The sequence below is a fragment of the Entelurus aequoreus genome, linkage group LG26 (assembly GCF_033978785.1).
Source record: "Entelurus aequoreus isolate RoL-2023_Sb linkage group LG26, RoL_Eaeq_v1.1, whole genome shotgun sequence".
In the NCBI taxonomy this organism is placed as follows: Eukaryota; Metazoa; Chordata; class Actinopteri; order Syngnathiformes; family Syngnathidae; genus Entelurus; species Entelurus aequoreus.
Window position 1 is genome coordinate 13,810,570 of NC_084756.1, and position 24,000 is coordinate 13,834,569.

At 40.8% G+C, this 24,000-nt stretch overlaps 1 protein-coding gene across 5 annotated transcripts in view; it reads left to right on the plus strand.

Annotated features, from left to right (window-relative positions):
• LOC133643377 (ephrin type-B receptor 2-like) overlaps nt 1-24,000 on the plus strand; it is a 291,286-nt gene that overhangs the window by 216,451 nt on the left and 50,835 nt on the right. For all 5 annotated transcript variants that reach the window (XM_062037896.1, XM_062037898.1, XM_062037897.1 and 2 more), the window contains exon 4: nt 13,496-13,651. In XM_062037896.1, coding sequence (XP_061893880.1) covers nt 13,496-13,651 — 156 coding nt within the window. The remainder of the gene's footprint in view (nt 1-13,495; nt 13,652-24,000) is intronic.

Sequence of the window (24,000 nt, forward strand, 5' to 3'; positions counted from 1 at the left end):
CACCTTCATAACAATATGTAATATGTACAATATACACACTGCAAGTATATATATCATGTAGTAACAGACACCTTCATAACAATATGTAATATGTACAATATACACACTGCAAGTATATATATCATGTAGTAACAGACACCTTCATAACAATATGTAATATGTACAATATACACACTGCAAGTATATATATAATGTAGTAACAGACACCTTCATAACAATATGTAATATGTACAATATACACACTGCAAGTATATATATCATGTAGTAACACACCTTCATAACAATATGTAATATGTACAATATACACACTGCAAGTATATATATCATGTAGTAACAGACACCTTCATAACAATATGTAATATGTACAATATACACACTGCAAGTATATATATCATGTAGTAACAGACACCTTCATAACAATATGTAATATGTACAATATACACACTGCAAGTATATATATCATGTAGTAACAGACACCTTCATAACAATATGTAATATGTACAATATACACACTGCAAGTATATATATCATGTAGTAACAGACACCTTCATAACAATATGTAATATGTACAATATACACACTGCAAGTATATATATAATGTAGTAACAGACCCCTTCATAACAATATGTAATATGTACAATATACACACTGCAAGTATATATATCATGTAGTAACAGACACCTTCATAACAATATGTAATATGTACAATTTACACACTGCAAGTATATATATCATGTAGTAACAGACACCTTCATAACAATATGTAATATGTACAATATACACACTGCAAGTATATATATAATGTAGTAACAGACACCTTCATAACAATATGTAATATGTACAATATACACACTGCAAGTATATATATATCATGTAGTAACAGACACCTTCTTAACAATATGTAATATGTACAATATACACACTGCAAGTATATATATCATGTAGTAACAGACACCTTCATAACAATATGTAATATGTACAATATACACACTGCAAGTATATATATCATGTAGTAACAGACACCTTCATAACAATATGTAATATGTACAATATACACACTGCAAGTATATATATCATGTAGTAACAGACACCTTCATAAATATATGTAATATGTACAATATACACACTGCAAGTATATATATCATGTAGTAACAGACACCTTCATAACAATATGTAATATGTACAATATACACACTGCAAGTATATATATCATGTAGTAACAGACACCTTCATAACAATATGTAATATGTACAATATACACACTGCAAGTATATATATCATGTAGTAACAGACACCTTCATAACAATATGTAATATGTACAATATACACACTGCAAGTATATATATAATGTAGTAACAGACACCTTCATAACAATATGTAATATGTACAATATACACACTGCAAGTATATATATCATGTAGTAACAGACACCTTCATAACAATATGTAATATGTACAATTTACACACTGCAAGTATATATATCATGTAGTAACAGACACCTTCATAACAATATGTAATATGTACAATATACACACTGCAAGTATATATATAATGTAGTAACAGACACCTTCATAACAATATGTAATATGTACAATATACACACTGCAAGTATATATATATCATGTAGTAACAGACACCTTCTTAACAATATGTAATATGTACAATATACACACTGCAAGTATATATATCATGTAGTAACAGACACCTTCATAACAATATGTAATATGTACAATATACACACTGCAAGTATATATATCATGTAGTAACAGACACCTTCATAACAATATGTAATATGTACAATATACACACTGCAAGTATATATATCATGTAGTAACAGACACCTTCATAACAATATGTAATATGTACAATATACACACTGCAAGTATATATATCATGTAGTAACAGACACCTTCATAACAATATGTAATATGTACAATATACACACTGCAAGTATATATATAATGTAGTAACAGACACCTTCATAACAATATGTAATATGTACAATATACACACTGCAAGTATATATATCATGTAGTAACAGACACCTTCATAACAATATGTAATATGTACAATATACACACTGCAAGTATATATATCATATAGTAACAGACACCTTCATAACAATATGTAATATGTACAATATACACACTGCAAGTATATATATAATGTAGTAACAGACACCTTCATAACAATATGTAATATGTACAATATACACACTGCAAGTATATATATAATGTAGTAACAGACACCTTCATAACAATATGTAATATGTACAATATACACACTGCAAGTATATAAATCATGTAGTAACAGACACCTTCATAACAATATGTAATATGTACAATATACACACTGCAAGTATATATATCATGTAGTAACAGACACCTTCATAACAATATGTAATATGTACAATATACACACTGCAAGTATATATATCATGTAGTAACAGACACCTTCATAACAATATGTAATATGTACAATATACACACTGCAAGTATATATATCATGTAGTAACAGACACCTTCATAACAATATTTAATATGTACAATATACACACTGCAAGTATATATATCATGTAGTAACAGACACCTTCATAACAATATGTAATATGTACAATATACACACTGCAAGTATATATATCATGTAGTAACAGACACCTTCATAACAATATGTAATATGTACAATATACACACTGCAAGTATATAAATCATGTAGTAACAGACACCTTCATAACAATATGTAATATGTACAATATACACACTGCAAGTATATATATCATGTAGTAACAGACACCTTCATAACAATATGTAATATGTACAATATACACACTGCAAGTATATATATCATGTAGTAACAGACACCTTCATAACAATATGTAATATGTACAATATACACACTGCAAGTATATATATCATGTAGTAACAGACACCTTCATAACAATATTTAATATGTACAATATACACACTGCAAGTATATATATCATGTAGTAACAGACACCTTCATAACAATATGTAATATGTACAATATACACACTGCAAGTATATATATCATGTAGTAACAGACACCTTCATAACAATATGTAATATGTACAATATACACACTGCAAGTATATATATCATGTAGTAACAGACACCTTCATAACAATATGTAATATGTACAATATACACACTGCAAGTATATATATAATGTAGTAACAGACACCTTCATAACAATATGTAATATGTACAATATACACACTGCAAGTATATATATCATGTAGTAACAGACACCTTCATAACAATATGTAATATGTACAATTTACACACTGCAAGTATATATATCATGTAGTAACAGACACCTTCATAACAATATGTAATATGTACAATATACACACTGCAAGTATATATATAATGTAGTAACAGACACCTTCATAACAATATGTAATATGTACAATATACACACTGCAAGTATATATATATCATGTAGTAACAGACACCTTCTTAACAATATGTAATATGTACAATATACACACTGCAAGTATATATATCATGTAGTAACAGACACCTTCATAACAATATGTAATATGTACAATATACACACTGCAAGTATATATATCATGTAGTAACAGACACCTTCATAACAATATGTAATATGTACAATATACACACTGCAAGTATATATATCATGTAGTAACAGACACCTTCATAAATATATGTAATATGTACAATATACACACTGCAAGTATATATATCATGTAGTAACAGACACCTTCATAACAATATGTAATATGTACAATATACACACTGCAAGTATATATATCATGTAGTAACAGACACCTTCATAACAATATGTAATATGTACAATATACACACTGCAAGTATATATATCATGTAGTAACAGACACCTTCATAACAATATGTAATATGTACAATATACACACTGCAAGTATATATATAATGTAGTAACAGACACCTTCATAACAATATGTAATATGTACAATATACACACTGCAAGTATATATATCATGTAGTAACAGACACCTTCATAACAATATGTAATATGTACAATTTACACACTGCAAGTATATATATCATGTAGTAACAGACACCTTCATAACAATATGTAATATGTACAATATACACACTGCAAGTATATATATAATGTAGTAACAGACACCTTCATAACAATATGTAATATGTACAATATACACACTGCAAGTATATATATATCATGTAGTAACAGACACCTTCTTAACAATATGTAATATGTACAATATACACACTGCAAGTATATATATCATGTAGTAACAGACACCTTCATAACAATATGTAATATGTACAATATACACACTGCAAGTATATATATCATGTAGTAACAGACACCTTCATAACAATATGTAATATGTACAATATACACACTGCAAGTATATATATCATGTAGTAACAGACACCTTCATAACAATATGTAATATGTACAATATACACACTGCAAGTATATATATCATGTAGTAACAGACACCTTCATAACAATATGTAATATGTACAATATACACACTGCAAGTATATATATAATGTAGTAACAGACACCTTCATAACAATATGTAATATGTACAATATACACACTGCAAGTATATATATCATGTAGTAACAGACACCTTCATAACAATATGTAATATGTACAATATACACACTGCAAGTATATATATCATATAGTAACAGACACCTTCATAACAATATGTAATATGTACAATATACACACTGCAAGTATATATATAATGTAGTAACAGACACCTTCATAACAATATGTAATATGTACAATATACACACTGCAAGTATATATATAATGTAGTAACAGACACCTTCATAACAATATGTAATATGTACAATATACACACTGCAAGTATATAAATCATGTAGTAACAGACACCTTCATAACAATATGTAATATGTACAATATACACACTGCAAGTATATATATCATGTAGTAACAGACACCTTCATAACAATATGTAATATGTACAATATACACACTGCAAGTATATATATCATGTAGTAACAGACACCTTCATAACAATATGTAATATGTACAATATACACACTGCAAGTATATATATCATGTAGTAACAGACACCTTCATAACAATATTTAATATGTACAATATACACACTGCAAGTATATATATCATGTAGTAACAGACACCTTCATAACAATATGTAATATGTACAATATACACACTGCAAGTATATATATCATGTAGTAACAGACACCTTCATAACAATATGTAATATGTACAATATACACACTGCAAGTATATAAATCATGTAGTAACAGACACCTTCATAACAATATGTAATATGTACAATATACACACTGCAAGTATATATATCATGTAGTAACAGACACCTTCATAACAATATGTAATATGTACAATATACACACTGCAAGTATATATATCATGTAGTAACAGACACCTTCATAACAATATGTAATATGTACAATATACACACTGCAAGTATATATATCATGTAGTAACAGACACCTTCATAACAATATTTAATATGTACAATATACACACTGCAAGTATATATATCATGTAGTAACAGACACCTTCATAACAATATGTAATATGTACAATATACACACTGCAAGTATATATATCATGTAGTAACAGACACCTTCATAACAATATGTAATATGTACAATATACACACTGCAAGTATATATATCATGTAGTAACAGACACCTTCATAACAATATGTAATATGTACAATATACACACTGCAAGTATATATATAATGTAGTAACAGACACCTTCATAACAATATGTAATATGTACAATATACACACTGCAAGTATATATATCATGTAGTAACAGACACCTTCATAACAATATGTAATATGTACAATTTACACACTGCAAGTATATATATCATGTAGTAACAGACACCTTCATAACAATATGTAATATGTACAATATACACACTGCAAGTATATATATAATGTAGTAACAGACACCTTCATAACAATATGTAATATGTACAATATACACACTGCAAGTATATATATATCATGTAGTAACAGACACCTTCTTAACAATATGTAATATGTACAATATACACACTGCAAGTATATATATCATGTAGTAACAGACACCTTCATAACAATATGTAATATGTACAATATACACACTGCAAGTATATATATCATGTAGTAACAGACACCTTCATAACAATATGTAATATGTACAATATACACACTGCAAGTATATATATCATGTAGTAACAGACACCTTCATAACAATATGTAATATGTACAATATACACACTGCAAGTATATATATCATGTAGTAACAGACACCTTCATAACAATATGTAATATGTACAATATACACACTGCAAGTATATATATCATGTAGTAACAGACACCTTCATAACAATATGTAATAAAACAAAATGTAGGGAACATGGCCACAGAGGGCATAGAAAAGGCTTTCCTCCCCCTGTCTTTGTACTTCCTCTGGCACTTTGCACCTAAGTGTGGGATGACGACAGCGGGACAATCTGAGACCTTTCTCTGAGAGGAGCTAAGGTGAGCAGGTCTTTGTGAGATAAGTCCTGCCCCGGATCCGGAATGAAGGAAGGGGGTTGTCCCAGCTTGTGACATCACTACAGTAAGTAGGTCTGGGTTAGTTTTGTCCTCACTTAATGAGTGAGTGAAGAACAAACACAAACATTATACAAACCCCGTTTCCATATGAGTTAGGAAATGGTGTTAGATGTAAATATAAACGGAATACAATGATTTGCAAATCCTTTTCAAGCCATATTCAGTTGAATATGCTACAAAGACAACATATTTCATGTTCAAACTGATATTTGTTTACAAATAATCATTAACTTTATAATTTGATGTCAGCAACACGTGACAAAGAAGTTGTGAAAGGTGGCAATAAATACTGATAAAGTTGAGGAATGCTCATCAAAGACTTATTTGGAACATCCCACAGGTGAACAGGCAAATTGGGAACAGGTGGGTGCCATGATTGGGTATAAAAGTAGATTCCATGAAATGCTCAGTCATTCACAAACAAGGATGGGGCGAGGGTCACCACTTTGTCAACAAATGCCTGAGCAAATTGTTGAACAACAACATTTCTCAACAAGGAATTGAGGGATTTCACCATCTACGCTCCGTAATATCATCAAAGGGTTCAGAGAATGTGGAGAAATCACTGCAGGTAAGCCATGATATTACACACCTTCCATCCCTCAGGCTGTACTGCATCAAAAAGCCACATCAGTGTGTAAAGGATATCACCACATGGGCTCAGGAACACTTCAGAAAACCACTGTCAGTAACTACAGTTGGTTGCTACATCTGTAAGTGCAAGTTAAAACTCTACTATGCAAAGCCAAAGCCATTTATCAACAACACCCAGAAACGCTTAGCTGGGCCCAAGCTCATCTAAGATGGACTGATGCAAAGAGGAAAAGTGTTCTGTGGTCTGACGAGTCCACATTTCAAATTGTTTTTGGAAACTGTGGCTTCATAGTAAAAGAGTGCGGGTACTAGACTGGCCTGCCTGTAGTCCAGACATTGAACATGTGTGAAGGCTAAAATATGAGAAGGGAGACTGTTGAACAACTTAAGCTGTACATCAAGCAAGAATGGGAAAGAATTCCACTTCAAAAATGTGTCTCCTCACTTCCCAAACCTTTACTGAGTGTTGTTAAAAGGAAAGGCCATGTAACACAGTGGTGAACATGCCCTTTTTTGCAATGTGTTGCTGCCATTAAATTCTAAGTTCATGATTATTTGCAGACAATAAGAAAGTTTCTCAGTGTGAACATGAAATATCTTGTCTTTGCAGTCTATTCAATTGAATATAAGTTGAAAAGGATTTGTTGTATTCTCTTTTTATTTACCATTTACACAACCTGACGACTTCACTGCTTTTGTATACGAGCTCCATTGCCATTAAAGTGGAGCACAAGCAGGGACAGTTTGTGATTGGTTGAGCTGTTGGATGTGTAAATATCTCTGAAGTTATGAGAATACGTGAGAAAATAAATTAGAGAAGACATTCAGAAAAGTTGTTTCTTGAATGTTTTCATGCCTGCTGGGATCTATTCATCCCTGGGCAGCGTGCCAAGCAGCTCTCACAATATGTCAATCCAGTCCCTGTGGTCGCCAGGAGCCATGGAGTTTTATTGGTGCTCACCCTTCCAGTCCGCCATGGACCCTCCCAGTCCGCCATGGACCCTTCCAGTCCGCCCATGGACCCTCCCAGTCCGCCATGGACCCTTCCAGTCCGCCATGGACCCTCCCAGTCCACCATGGACCCTTCCAGTCCACCATGGACCCTTCCAGTCCGCCATGGACCCTCCCAGTCCACCATGGACCCTCCCAGTCCACCATGGACCCTTCCAGTCCGCCATGGACCCTCCCGTGCAAACTCTGCAGTCATTGTTGGATGGTCACTGTTTCACCACATCCATCAACCCGTCCTGAAGTATGACCCTCACCCCACTCTTCCCGTCAACACGTCTTTATGCCGCCTCCATATGGACGTCCATAACGCTTCAACAGAGCCGCGAGGTTGGATCCCAATTCCCCCGCCGGTCGACTTTGAACATTCACGCCTCACGTTTCACTCCCAGCCGACAATGGACGCCCCATCAATCATGGCGGAAGGAAAAGATGTCAAGCTGCTAAGTAGTGGTGACATGCCAAGAGGACTTCACGCTTGACTGACATCACATGTTGGGATAACTGAAGCCAACGGCCAGATATCAATTGTAGTTGTGCGTAGTTTGATGAGTGAACATGTAGCACACCCTCCGTGACTAAGCAGTAGTTTGATGAGTGAACATGTAGCACACCCTCCGTGACTAAGCAGTAGTTTGATGAGTGAACATGTAGCACACCCTCCGTGACTAAGCAGTAGTTTGATGAGTGAACATGTAGCACACCCTCCGTGACTAAGCAGTAGTTTGATGAGTGAACATGTAGCACACCCTCCGTGACTAAGCAGTAGTTTGATGAGTGAACATGTAGCACACCCTCCGTGACTAAGCAGTAGTTTGATGAGTGAACATGTAGCACACCCTCCGTGACTAAGCAGTAGTTTGATGAGTGAACATGTAGCACACCCTCCGTGACTAAGCAGCAAGCAAACAGTCCATAAAGAACTTTATCACTTCCACCTGTCATGTGCTCTCAGGACCTGAGCTACAAAAGATTCCAAACAGTTGACAGATGATGACTCTCACTCATGACTAGGGGAGTATACCGAGTACCGCTATTTTCTGGCACCGGTTCCTAATTAGGTCGGGGAAGCAATTAAATCAAATTAGCTCCCGTTCCAAATAATTGCCATTTTTATCTGTGGTTAGGAGCGTTTCAAGATCAAGATCAATCAAGATCAAGATGCTTTAATGTTGTCCATTCTTTAACATGTACAAGACACATAAGAACTGACATTTCATTTTGGGCACAGTCCCACTAAGAGCAGACATACGTTACAGGGGGACAAGACGGGACCATCAACGGATCAGCCACTTATGGCGCTCCTTAAAAAAGGTGGCAAAGGGGGAAGAGTAAAAAAAATATCAGTCTTAGGCTGGACCCTCAGGAGAGGTCCAGACTGAGTCCGAGGAAAAAACCTCACATAGCATGGCACACATAAACATGTTGCATATAATCACAACAACTTGCAACAGAGGGGGGGGGGGATTTGGGGCCCTGGAGGCCGGCTGCCCCTATAAAGCGCTACTCAGCCATCCACAACCCCGAAGAGGAATTAAGCAGTGGTGAAGGTGTTGATTGGGGGAGGGGTGGGTGCGTGCATGTATGCCCAATTAACTTGGGTGAGATGTTGAAATGTTTTTCTGGACTGGGGCCGATCTCAAAGTTCAACACCAGGTGTTATTGAAAAAAAGAAGGTCAAAAGCGTCCATCGTTGAGGAGTCCTCGGGGTAGTTCTTCAGAACAGCCTGTTCCTGATAGCATCAAGGCCATTCGAGGGAGTCAAATCGTAGACTAAGATGTTGTTTTCTTCGAGCAGTCAAAACAATGACCTGCCTGCTCTGTGTGTCCGTGCTGGTTCTCTCAAATTCAATTTAATTCTTCCTTCTCAGCAAGCTTCTCCAAGATGAGATCCATTTTGCGATTCAAATCAGAAATCGTCCCAGTCTGTGTTCCCACAGCCCGACCCAATCCTTCCATTGGGATGAACAGCCGTTGGGCTCCTTGAGTGGCTGCCATCGTCTTCCAAGTTTGACGATACACCAGAGCAATGCCCAACGGCTCAAAGTAAAGCCGCTGCTCCTCCACATCGAGAGGAGCCAGATGAGGTGGTTCCGGCATCTGGTCAGGATGCCACCCGAACGCCTCCTTAGGGAGGTGTTTAGGGCACGTCCGACTGGTAGGAGGCCACGGGGAAGACCCAGGACATGTTGGGAAGACTATGGACGAAGTGGCTGGGGAGAGGGAAGTCTGGGCTTCCCTGCTTAGGCTGCTGCCCCTGCGACCCGACCTCAGATAAGCGGAAGAAGATGGATGGATGGATGGATGGATGGATGGATGGACCAGAGCAATGCCCAGCCCAATCAGCAGATGCCCCGCGATCACGGTTCCAAATAGGTCTTCCATGTCCTCGATGGAAAGGACTGAGAGGCACATGATTCTCCATTTATCCCAGGAGTTTCTCACGTACCCCGCAGCAATGGTTCCATCAGGGCAGCCGGGCTCCCCCGAACCTCTTTTCCTTGTCGAGAAGACTTTGTCAATTGCGTGGAGAGTCCAGCTGATCATATCCATGTGTGATGTTTAGATTTGAGCACAGCGCAAAGAATGAGGCTTCAACAAAGTTCAGACAAGACAAGGACACAAGAAAGCAAACAGGGAAGGAGGGAGCGGAGAAAAATGCCACCGCCCTCACCAAGAGGCAAAACAGAAGGTATACTGAGTACCGGCATTTTTTTTTGGTACGGGTTCCTAATTAGTTTGGTGAAGGTTCTGGACTAAAGATACTACTATCGGTATTTTTGTCCCAGCTGACCAACATAATTATGTCACACTGCACGATCTCCAAGAAAATAACTGTTGTGATCTCGAATTAGCCCTCGGTTCAAAAAAGTGGCATTTTTAACTGTGGTTAGGAGAGTATACCAAGTATCTGTATTTTTTGGTATCAGTTCCTAATTAGGTCGGTGAAGCAATTAACTGCCGTGATCTCAAATTAGCGCCCGGTCCAAACATTTTTTATTTTTAGCCGTGGTTAGGGGAGTATACCGAGTACCGGTATTTTTTGGTATGGGTTCCTAATTAGTTTGGTGAAGATTCTGGACTAAAGATACTACTATCGGTATTTTTTGTCCCAGCTGACCAACGTAATTATGTCACACTTCATGGTCTCGAAGAAAATAACTGCTGTGATCTCGAATTAGCGCACAGTCCAAAAAATCGGCATTTTTAGCCGTGGTTAGGGGAGTATACCGAGTACCGGCATTTTTTGGCACCGGTCCCTAATTAGGTCGGGGAAGCAATTGACTGCCGTGTTCTCAAATTAGCTACCGTTACAAAAAAATGCCATTTTTAGCCGTGGTTAGGGGAGTACAATGAGTACCGGTATTCAGTTCAGCTGTCACTGCTACACATTATAATCAGCTTTGAATAATGACAAATAAGGAAGCAACACCACACAAAAGTTTGTCACACAACAATATTTCAGCTTGAAAAGTTCCTCAAAGTGTGTCGCACTTTACTCACAATGAGTCCCGGCCGTGTTTTATCAACCGTCCTCGTAGTGATCCATTAATCCAGTGGTCCCCAACCACCGGGCTGCGGCCCGGTACCGGTCCGTGGATCGATTGGTAACTGGCCGCACAAGAAATAAAAAAAATATATATAAATATATATTTTATTTTTGATTTTTATTAAATCAACATAAAAACACAAGATACACTTACAATTGGTGCACCAACCCAAACAACCTCCCTCCCCCATTTGCACTCATTCACACAAAAGGGCTGTTTCTTTCTGTTATTAATATTCTGCTTCCTACATTATATATCAATATATATCAGTACAGTCTGCAAGGGATACAGTCCGTAAGCACACATGATTGTATTTGTTATGACAAAAAACCAAACAAACAAAAAAGCAAGTACCGATAAAGAATATCAATAAAGGTATGGTACTGATAATATCTTAACGATACACATCCCTACTCCTGACAAAGCCCAGGAGAAAAGCCTCAGGTTGAGATGGCGGTGCTGTGTTCAAAAGGCTCTCAGCAGAAAGCGAGCCACTCCAGATGTATGTTGGACAAGCACAGGTGGTGAATTATTCAACATGGCGGCTGAGAGCTGCATCACATGGCTGCTTTGTGTCGCTCGCTGTGTGCATCACTTGTTGACACGGGTGAGTCGTTAGAAGTGTCAAGAGTCTCCACCTTCCATCTTTCTTTCTGCTGACTGAGCAGTTTGCTCCTTGGTGCTATTACAACATTGGTAATGTTGCGCAATGTACTTCTTAGTACCGTGTTGTTTCCTACCATAGGGTGCACCAAAACATAAGGTGCAATAAAAGGATCATATGATTTATTTTCTACATGTAAACACTTCCTTGTGGTCTACATAACATGTAATGGTGGTTCTTTGCTCAAAATGTTGCATAGATGATGTTTTACAGACAATTTCTGACCTTCGCTTCAGGATGTGCCGTCCTGCCTACGGGTCTTATATACGTGCCTCCACTTCGACAGTGTCTTCTCCCCGTCATCGTTGTTGTACCGGTAGTTTTAAGCGCTTCCGTAGCGAGTCTACTGACAAATATAAGTTAGAACTGTACACTACTTTGTATTAGAAATGGCAACAGCGGAGGATGAATGCCGCCATTGACTACAATGGTGGACGCGTGCACATTTTGGAGACTTATGCAGATCCCAAATACACATCAGCAGGTTCTAAAAGGTAAGAAAAGTTGGTTTTGCATAATATTGCCAAACAAAACACCAGATAATGTCTCCTAATAGGTGCCATGTTGGGGTCCTTATACACACCATAATAATACAGTATGTTGAAGCACAGTACGTCTGACTATGGTAGCCATAATGCTCCGACAATCCATCAAGCGGTGCGGCTTTGTAGCTTACCAAAGTCGTACTAAAACATTTGGACATATATTTGTGTAATGCTCAATATTCTCAATGAAACATCCACATGTTGATGTTGCTTGCTTACAGGCAATTGCTAGCATCATTTATTGGACATCCAGTCCACATGTATCTCTCATGTGTGACTGCCATCTACTGGTCACACTTATCATTTCACCATGTACCAAATCAAATTGCTTAGGTTGGTAAGCACAACCAGAATGATGTGTTTTATACGCCGCAGGGTTCAAAGCGTAGGAAGAAAGTAGAATGTACGGCGCTGTATTTCCTCATATTGTTTCACCTTAGGGTCCGTTATGAGCATCCACTAAATGAGGATTTAAACTTTGTCTTCCAGCGTGCACCTCGGGCTTCTTCAAGCCGACCCAGGGAGACCAGTCCTGCGCGCAGTGTCCCATCAACAGCCGCACGACCAGCGAGGGCGCCATCAACTGCGTCTGCCGCAACGGCTACTACCGCACCGACTCGGACCCCTTCCAGATGCCCTGCACCAGTAAGTACTGTTCTTTGCTCAAAAGATGGTGTTCTACTGACCATCTTCAAGTCGCTTTCTGGGGCGTTTTGGGGGCGGGTCTTATTTTTTTGTACCGGTAGTTTTAAGCGCATCCATAGCGAGTCTACTGACAGATATAAGTTAGAACTGTACGCTACTTTGTATTAGAAATGGCAACAGCTGAGGATGAATGTCCCACAACAAGAGGATAGAGAAAAAGAAGGAGCTTATAGACTACAAAGGCAGACATGTGCACATTTTCAGGACTTATGCAGATCCCAACAGGTAAGAAAAGTTGGTTTTGCTTAATATTGCGAAAGAAAACGCCAGATGTGTCCTAATAGGTGCCATGTTGGGGTCCTTATACACACCATAATAATACTGTATGTTGAAGCACAGTACGTCTGACTATGGTAGCTGCAATGCTCCGACAATCCATCAAGTGGTGCATCTTCGTAACTTACCAAAGTCGTACTAAAACATTTTGACATATTTTTGTGTAATGTTCTATATTCTCAATGAAACATCAACGTTTCGGTGTTGCTTGCTTATGGGTACTTGCTAGCGTCATTTACACAAATGGCAACAGCAGAGGATGAATGCCCCACAACAAGAGCATAGAGAAAAAGAAGCTTATCAAATATTGTACGGATTGCAATGGCGGACGCGCGCAGATTTTGGGAACTTATGCAGAACCCAAATATCAGTAGGTACCAATCGGTAACAAAAGTTAAATTTGCATAATATTGTGAACCAAAAAGACAAATAATGTCTCCTAATCTGTGACATTTTGGGGTCCTTATACACACACCATAATAATAATAATAGCGTATGTTGAAGCACAGTACGTCTGACTATGGTAGCCATAATGCTGCTACAATGCATCAAGCGGTGCGTCTTCGTAGCTTAGTCCGAGTAGACTCAAATCGGACACAAGACTCGTGAGTCACGTGTGTGCGAACTCTCACATGTCACGACCGCCAGCAGAAGAGCCGGGGGGTCAGAGGTCAGAGGTCAGGACCGGCCCCCTCGCTCCGATGTGACGCTCTGCTCCGTACAGCGCGGCTTTCCAAAGACCAGACGCACAATGGCGGGCCGGCGGGCCTCGGACATCAGACGGCGGAGCAGAGGTTATTGTGTGGGGGGCCGGCGTGGCTGAATGTGAAGCTGACACCAGGCTTGATAGGATGGACCTGACACCAGGCTTGATAGGATGGAGCTGACACCAGGCTTGATAGGATGGAGCTGACACCAGGCTTGATAGGATGGAGCTGACACCAGGCTTGATAGGAAGGATCTGACACCGGGCTTGATAGGAAGGAGCTGACACCAGGCTTGATAGGATGGCGCGCAAGTCTGAAACAAAAGCGAGGAGGGGAGGAAAAAAAAACTCCTTCCCTTTCATGGTTTTGGTGTGATTAGTTTCCTGGGCTCCTCTGCGTGGCTGAAAGGACGACCTCCAACGACCTCCAACAAAGGAGATTTGCATAAGCCCGGCTGTGGGAGTCCTGCAGCTGTTGTCCACCGGAGCGCCGCCGCGTCACGTCACTCGCTTTCAGCACAGCACCACCCGGCACCATTAAAGCCCAGCCACCCGCCCAAGCTAAAGGGGGGGTATGACTCCTCCTCAGCGTCTCCGTCCCGCTGAGGAGGAGTTTTGTTTGACAAGCAAGAAGCAGGGGCGTCCCTCCAGATCCACTGCTCTCCTGATTGCTGCCTTACAAAGGAGCTTTCACCACAAGCCATCCATTGGAGAGTCCAGAAATTGTGGGAGGAGTTTATTGTTTTTTCTCCTTTGGCCTGCAATGTGGTCGCGCTCACCAAGCCCTGGTCTTTCAGTGTAACGCTCACCAAGCCTTGGTCTTTCAGTGTAGCCCCCACCAAGCCTTGGTCTTTCAGTGTAGCGCTCACCAAGCCTTGGTCTATCAGTGTAGCGCTCACCAAGCCTTGGTCTATCAGTGTAGCGCTCACCAAGCCTTGGTCTATCAGTGTAGCGCTCACCAAGCCTTGGTCTTTCAGTGTAGCGCTCACCAAGTCTTGGTCTTTCAGTGTAGCGCTCACCAAGTCTTGGTCTTTCAGTGTAGCGCTCACCAAGTCTTGGTCTTTCAGTGTAGCGCTCACCAAGTCTTGGTCTTTCAGTGTAGCGCTCACCAAGTCTTGGTCTATCAGTGTAGCGCTCACCAAGCCTTGGTCTTTCAGTGTAGCGCTCACCAAGCCTTGGTCTTTCAGTGTAGTGCTCACCAAGTCTTGGTCTTTCAGTGTAGCGCTCACCAAGTCTTGGTCTTTCAGCGTTTCCATCTGCAAATGTATCAATGCATCTGGAGTTACAGTCTGGGAAGAATAATGGGCCTCATCTACTAAATGTGTGTTAAATAGGGATGTAACGCTATCAAATCTCACGCTATAATATTATTACTCTACTAGAGTTTGTAAGTCCAGTAGGGAATCGCGTGTGAATGCCTTATGCCTACGAACCGCCGGGACGGCCTGGCGAGGTTGGGAGAGTGGCCGTGCCAGCAACCTGAGAGTTCCTGGTTCGATCCCCAGCTTCTACCAGTCACGTCTGTTGTGTCCTTGAGCAAGACACTTCACCCTTGCTCCTGATGGGTGGTGGTTAGGGCCTTGCATGGCCATCAGTGTGTGAATGTGTGTGTGAATGGGTGAATGTGGAAATAGTGTCAAAGTGCTTTGAGTACCTTGAAGGTAGAAAAGCACTATAGAAGTATAACCCATTTACCCATTTACCATTCAGGGCGAGGGTAGTGTGAGGATGCTGGGACGGTTCAAATGGGTTGATAAATGTGGGGTATGGAGAGGTTTGTATTTTGCCCATTCATTGTCAATTGGGGAAAATTCCTGGAAATTCCGGGAAAACCGTGAATTTTGGAAAAGTGAAAACCTGTTTCACCTTACGAGATCTTGGAGGAGGAGTGTGTGGATGGTTGAAAGGTAAAAAGTGGCACACAATTTTGAGAATTTGGGGCATTGTGGGTCAGGCCCTTAGTGTGCAGAATATAGTGTCTCAGGCCCTTAGTGTGCAGAATATAGTGTCTCAGGCCCTTACTGTGCAGAATATAGTGTCTCAGGCCCTTAGTGTGCAGAATATAGTGTCTCAGGCCCTTAGTGTGCAGAATATAGTGGCTCAGGCCCTTAGTGTGCAGAATATAGTGGCTCAGGCCATTAGTGTGCAGAATATAGTGGCTCAGGCCCTTAGTGTGCAGAATATAGTGTCTCAGGCCCTTAGTGTGCAGAATATAGTGGTTCAGGCCATTAGTGTGCAGAATATAGTGGCTCAGGACCTTAGTGTGCAGAATATAGTGTCTCAGGCCCTTAGTGTGCAGAATATAGTGGCTCAGGCCCTTAGTGTGCAGAATATAGTGGCTCAGGCCATTAGTGTGCAGAATATAGTGGCTCAGGACCTTAGTGTGCAGAATATAGTGTCTCAGGCCCTTAGTGTGCAGAATATAGTGGCTCAGGCCCTTAGTGTGCAGAATATAGTGTCTCAGGCCCTTAGTGTGCAGAATATAGTGGCTCAGGCCCTTAGTGTGCAGAATATAGTGTCTCAGGTCCTTAGTGTGCAGAATATAGTGTCTCAGGCCCTTAGTGTGCAGAATATAGTGTCTCAGGCCCTTAGTGTGCAGAATATAGTGGCTCAGGCCCTTAGTGTGCAGAATATAGTGGCTCAGGCCCTTAGTGTGCAGAATATAGTGTCTCAGGCCCTTAGTGTGCAGAATATAGTGTCTCAGGCCCTTAGTGTGCAGAATATAGTGGCTCAGGCCCTTAGTGTGCAGAATATAGTGGCTCAGGCCCTTAGTGTGCAGAATATAGTGGCTCAGGCCCTTAGTGTGCAGAATATAGTGTCTCAGGCCCTTAGTGTGCAGAATATAGTGTCTCAGGCCCTTAGTGTGCAGAATATAGTGGCTCAGGCCCTTAGTGTGCAGAATATAGTGGCTCAGGCCATTAGTGTGCAGAATATAGTGGCTCAGGCCCTTAGTGTGCAGAATATAGTGTCTCAGGCCCTTAGTGTGCAGAATATAGTGGTTCAGGCCATTAGTGTGCAGAATATAGTGGCTCAGGACCTTAGTGTGCAGAATATAGTGTCTCAGGCCCTTAGTGTGCAGAATATAGTGGCTCAGGCCCTTAGTGTGCAGAATATAGTGGCTCAGGCCATTAGTGTGCAGAATATAGTGGCTCAGGACCTTAGTGTGCAGAATATAGTGTCTCAGGCCCTTAGTGTGCAGAATATAGTGGCTCAGGCCCTTAGTGTGCAGAATATAGTGTCTCAGGCCCTTAGTGTGCAGAATATAGTGGCTCAGGCCCTTGGTGTGCAGAATATAGTGTCTCAGGTCCTTAGTGTGCAGAATATAGTGGTTCAGGCCCTTAGTGTGCAGAATATAGTGTCTCAGGCCCTTAGTGTGCAGAATATAGTGGCTCAGGCCCTTAGTGTGCAGAATATAGTGGCTCAGGCCCTTAGTGTGCAGAATATAGTGTCTCAGGCCCTTAGTGTGCAGAATATAGTGTCTCAGGCCCTTAGTGTGCAGAATATAGTGGCTCAGGCCCTTAGTGTGCAGAATATAGTGTCTCAGGCCCTTAGTGTGCAGAATATAGTGGTTCAGGCCCTTAGTGTGCAGAATATAGTGTCTCAGGCCCTTAGTGTGCAGAATATAGTGTCTCAGGCCCTTAGTGTGCAGAATATAGTGTCTCAGGCCCTTAGTGTGCAGAATATAGTGGCTCAGGCCCTTAGTGTGCAGAATATAGTGTCTCAGGCCCTTAGTGTGCAGAATATAGTGTCTCAGGCCCTTAGTGTGCAGAATATAGTGTCTCAGGCCCTTAGTGTGCAGAATATAGTGTCTCAGGCCCTTAGTGTGTAGAATATAGTGGCTCAGGCCCTTAGTGTGCAGAATATAGTGGCTCAGGCCATTAGTGTGCAGAATATAGTGGCTCAGGACCTTAGTGTGCAGAATATAGTGGCTCAGGCCCTTAGTGTGCAGAATATAGTGTCTCAGGCCCTTAGTGTGCAGAATATAGTGTCTCAGGCCCTTAGTGTGCAGAATATAGTGTCTCAGGCCCTTAGTGTGCAGAATATAGTGGTTCAGGCCATTAGTGTGCAGAATATAGTGGCTCAGGACCTTAGTGTGCAGAATATAGTGTCTCAGGCCCTTAGTGTGCAGAATATAGTGGCTCAGGCCCTTAGTGTGCAGAATATAGTGGCTCAGGCCATTAGTGTGCAGAATATAGTGGCTCAGGACCTTAGTGTGCAGAATATAGTGTCTCAGGCCCTTAGTGTGCAGAATATAGTGGCTCAGGCCCTTAGTGTGCAGAATATAGTGTCTCAGGCCCTTAGTGTGCAGAATATAGTGGCTCAGGCCCTTAGTGTGCAGAATATAGTGTCTCAGGTCCTTAGTGTGCAGAATATAGTGTCTCAGGCCCTTAGTGTGCAGAATATAGTGTCTCAGGCCCTTAGTGTGCAGAATATAGTGTCTCAGGCCCTTAGTGTGCAGAATATAGTGTCTCAGGCCCTTAGTGTGCAGAATATAGTGGCTCAGGCCCTTAGTGTGCAGAATATAGTGTCTCAGGACCTTAGTGTGCAGAATATAGTGTCTCAGGCCCTTAGTGTGCAGAATATAGTGGCTCAGGCCCTTAGTGTGCAGAATATAGTGGCTCAGGCCCTTAGTTTGCAGAATATAGTGGCTCAGGCCCTTAGTGTGCAGAATATAGTGTCTCAGGCCCTTAGTGTGCAGAATATAGTGTCTCAGGCCCTTAGTGTGCAGAATATAGTGTCTCAGGCCCTTAGTGTGCAGAATATAGTGTCTCAGGCCCTTAGTGTGCAGAATATAGTGTCTCAGGCCCTTAGTGTGCAGAATATAGTGTCTCAGGCCCTTAGTGTGCAGAATATAGTGTCTCAGGCCCTTAGTGTGCAGAATATAGTGGCTCAGGCCCTTAGTGTGCAGAATATAGTGTCTCAGGCCTTAGTGTGCAGAATATAGTGGTTCAGGCCATTAGTGTGCAGAATATAGTGGCTCAGGACCTTAGTGTGCAGAATATAGTGTCTCAGGCCCTTAGTGTGCAGAATATAGTGGCTCAGGCCCTTAGTGTGCAGAATATAGTGGCTCAGGCCATTAGTGTGCAGAATATAGTGGCTCAGGACCTTAGTGTGCAGAATATAGTGTCTCAGGCCCTTAGTGTGCAGAATATAGTGGCTCAGGCCCTTAGTGTGCAGAATATAGTGTCTCAGGCCCTTAGTGTGCAGAATATAGTGGCTCAGGCCCTTAGTGTGCAGAATATAGTGTCTCAGGTCCTTAGTGTGCAGAATATAGTGTCTCAGGCCCTTAGTGTGCAGAATATAGTGTCTCAGGCCCTTAGTGTGCAGAATATAGTGGCTCAGGCCTTAGTGTGCAGAATATAGTGGCTCAGGCCCTTAGTGTGCAGAATATAGTGGCTCAGGCCCTTAGTGTGCAGAATATAGTGTCTCAGGCCCTTAGTGTGCAGAATATAGTGTCTCAGGCCCTTAGTGTGCAGAATATAGTGGCTCAGGCCCTTAGTGTGCAGAATATAGTGGCTCAGGCCCTTAGTTTGCAGAATATAGTGGCTCAGGCCCTTAGTGTGCAGAATATAGTGTCTCAGGCCCTTAGTGTGCAGAATATAGTGTCTCAGGCCCTTAGTGTGCAGAATATAGTGTCTCAGGCCCTTAGTGTGCAGAATATAGTGTCTCAGGCCCTTAGTGTGCAGAATATAGTGGCTCAGGCCCTTAGTGTGCAGAATATAGTGGCTCAGGCCCTTAGTTTGCAGAATATAGTGGCTCAGGCCCTTAGTGTGCAGAATATAGTGTCTCAGGCCCTTAGTGTGCAGAATATAGTGTCTCAGGCCCTTAGTGTGCAGAATATAGTGTCTCAGGCCCTTAGTGTGCAGAATATAGTGTCTCAGGCCCTTAGTGTGCAGAATATAGTGTCTCAGGCCCTTAGTGTGCAGAATATAGTGTCTCAGGCCCTTAGTGTGCAGAATATAGTGTCTCAGGCCCTTAGTGTGCAGAATATAGTGTCTCAGGCCCTTAGTGTGCAGAATATAGTGTATCAGGCCCTTAGTGTGCAGAATATAGTGTCTCAGGCCCTTAGTGTGCAGAATATAGTGTCTCAGGACCTTAGTGTGCAGAATATAGTGGCTCAGGCCCTTAGTGTGCAGAATATAGTGGCTCAGGCCCTTAGTGTGCAGAATATAGTGTCTCAGACCCTTAGTGTGCAGAATATAGTGTCTCAGGCCCTTAGTGTGCAGAATATAGTGTATCAGGCCCTTAGTGTGCAGAATATAGTGTCTCAGGTCCTTACTGTGCAGAATATAGTGTATCAGGCCCTTAGTGTGCAGAATATAGTGTCTCAGGCCCTTAGTGTGTAGAATATAGTGTCTCAGGCCCTTAGTGTGCAGAATATAGTGTCTCAGGCCCTTAGTGTGCAGAATATAGTGGCTCAGGCCCTTAGTGTGCAGAATATAGTGTCTCAGGACCTTAGTGTGCAGAATATAGTGGCTCAGGCCCTTAGTGTGCAGAATATAGTGGCTCAGGCCCTTAGTGTGCAGAATATAGTGTCTCAGACCCTTAGTGTGCAGAATATAGTGTCTCAGGCCCTTAGTGTGCAGAATATAGTGTCTCAGGCCCTTAGTGTGCAGAATATAGTGTCTCAGGCCCTTAGTGTGCAGAATATAGTGTCTCAGGCCCTTAGTGTGCAGAATATAGTGTCTCAGGCCCTTAGTGTGCAGAATATAGTGTCTCAGGCCCTTAGTGTGCAGAATATAGTGTCTCAGGCCCTTAGTGTGCAGAATATAGTGGCTCAGGCCCTTAGTGTGCAGAATATAGTGTCTCAGGCCCTTAGTGTGCAGAATATAGTGTTTCAGGCCCTTAGTGTGCAGAATATAGTGTCTCAGGCCCTTAGTGTGCAGAATATAGTGTCTCAGGCCCTTAGTGTGCAGAATATAGTGGCTCAGGCCCTTAGTGTGCAGAATATAGTGTCTCAGGCCCTTAGTGAAAAGCAGAGCCTAGATGCCTCTGTTATCAACAACTACAGACCAATTTCAGAGAAGAGAGTGCAGGAAGGCTGAACGAATCTGGCGGAATACAAAACTTCATATTCACCATGACATCTATAAAGAGAGCCTCCAGGCCTACAATTTAGTCTTAAAAAGTGCTAGAGAAACATTCTTCTCCAATATCATAAACAGCAACACAAATAAGGCCAAAACCCTATTCACAATCGTTGACAGACTGACTAAACCCCCAACACAAATACCAGCCGAACTCCATTCCACGCAGAAATGCAATGACTTTGCATTCTTTTATACTGATAAAATTGAAGGCATCAGACGCACCATCAATATCTCAAGTAAAAAAGTTGGATCACCACCCCATTTAGGCAAAAGTAACACAGCAATGATGGCAAGCTTTAATGCCATAGACTCTAAAACTCTAGTGGAAACGGTGACAGCTCTAAAGTCATCCACCTGCTGCCTTGATGTTTTACCTACCAACTTCTTTAAGAATGTTTTGACTGCCTATCAACAGACATCTTGCAAATAGTTAATAATTCTATTAAATCGGGCAATTTCCCGAAGGCTTTCAAAACTTCAGTCATTAAACCTCTTCTAAAAAAGCAGAGCCTAGATGCCTCTGTTATCAACAACTACAGACCAATTTCAAATCTACCATTCATAAGTAAAATAATTGAGAAAGTTGTCCTCCAACAACTAAATCACTTCTTGGCTTCTACTGGCTGCCACAACAACTTCCAGTCAGGATTTCGACCTCTTCATAGCACAGAGACGGCCCTTCTTAAAGTTATAAATGACATCCGTCTAAACACAGACTCTGGCAAAACTTCAGTATTAATGCTTTTGGACCTCAGTGCTGCATTTGACACTGTCGACCACTCAATACTTTTGGACAGGTTGGAAAACTGGGTGGGGATCTCAGGCACAGTTTTAAGCTGGTTCAAGTCATATCTACAAGATAGGAACTATTTTGTTTCCATTGGTGACTTTGTATCAGAACCAACCAACGTAACGTGTGGAGTCCCCCAAGGTTCAATCTTGGGGCCGACTTTATTTAACATCTATATGCTCCCACTAGGACAAATCATGCAAAATAATAACATTGTGACCATCATTGCTATGCCGATGACACCCAAATCTATGTAGCGCTATCACCAAATGACTATCGCCCCATAGATCTTCTGTGCCAGTGCATTGAGCAAGTCAAACACTGGATGTGCCAAAATTTCCTACAACTAAATGAAGATAAAACTGAGATAATTGTTTTTGGTGCTAAAAAAGAAAGGTTTAAAGTCATCCAACACCTTCAATCACTGTCCCTGAAAACCTCAAATAAAGCCAGAAATCTTGGGGTTATTTTAGATTCTGATTTACATTTCGACAGTCACATCAAATCAGTAACAAAATCGGCCTACTATCACCTCAAAATGTAAAAAGACTTAGAGGGCTCATGTCAGCTCAAGACTTAGAAAAACTTGTACATGCCTTTATTACCAGTAGGCTAGACTATTGTAATGGTCTCCTTGCAGGTCTTCCCTAAAAAACTGTCAGGCAGCTACAGCTTGTTCAGAACGCTGCTGCTAGAGTTCTAACAAAGACCAAAAAATGTGAGCACATTACACCAATTCTTAAATCCTTACATTGGCTCCCTGTACATCAGAGAATAGATTTCAAAATCCTCCTGCTCACATATAAATCACTACATGGTCTAGGGCCCAAGTATATCACTGATATGCTCCCACTATATACGCCCTCTAGATCACTAAGATCTTCTGAGACCAATCTGTTAGCGGTTCCAAGAGTAAACTCAAATCAAGGGAGATCATCATTCAGTCACTATGCAACACATAGCTGGAATAAACTTCCTGAAGATGTCAGACTCTCCCCAACTCTCACTACTTTTAAAACTAGACTGAAGACTTTTATGTTCACCTTAGCTTTCAGCTAAATCTTTTAATCTTTTAACTTTTAACGTCTGCACTGTTTTTATTTTTATTGTCTGCATTTTAATTTTGCTTTTATTTTCTTTCATTTCACTTTGTTGTCTGTGAAGCACTTTGAGTCTGCCTTGTGTATGAAAAGCGCTATACAAATAAAGTTGCCTTGCCCTAGTGTGCAGAATATAGTGTCTCAGGCCCTTAATGTGCAGAATATAGTGGCTCAGGCCCTTAGTGTGCAGAATATAGTGTCTCAGGCCCTTAGTGTGCAGAATATAGTGGCTCAGGCCCTTAGTGTGCAGAATATATTGTCTCAGGCCCGTAGTGTGCAGATATAGTGTCTCAGGCCCTTAGTGTGCAGAATATATTGTCTCAGGC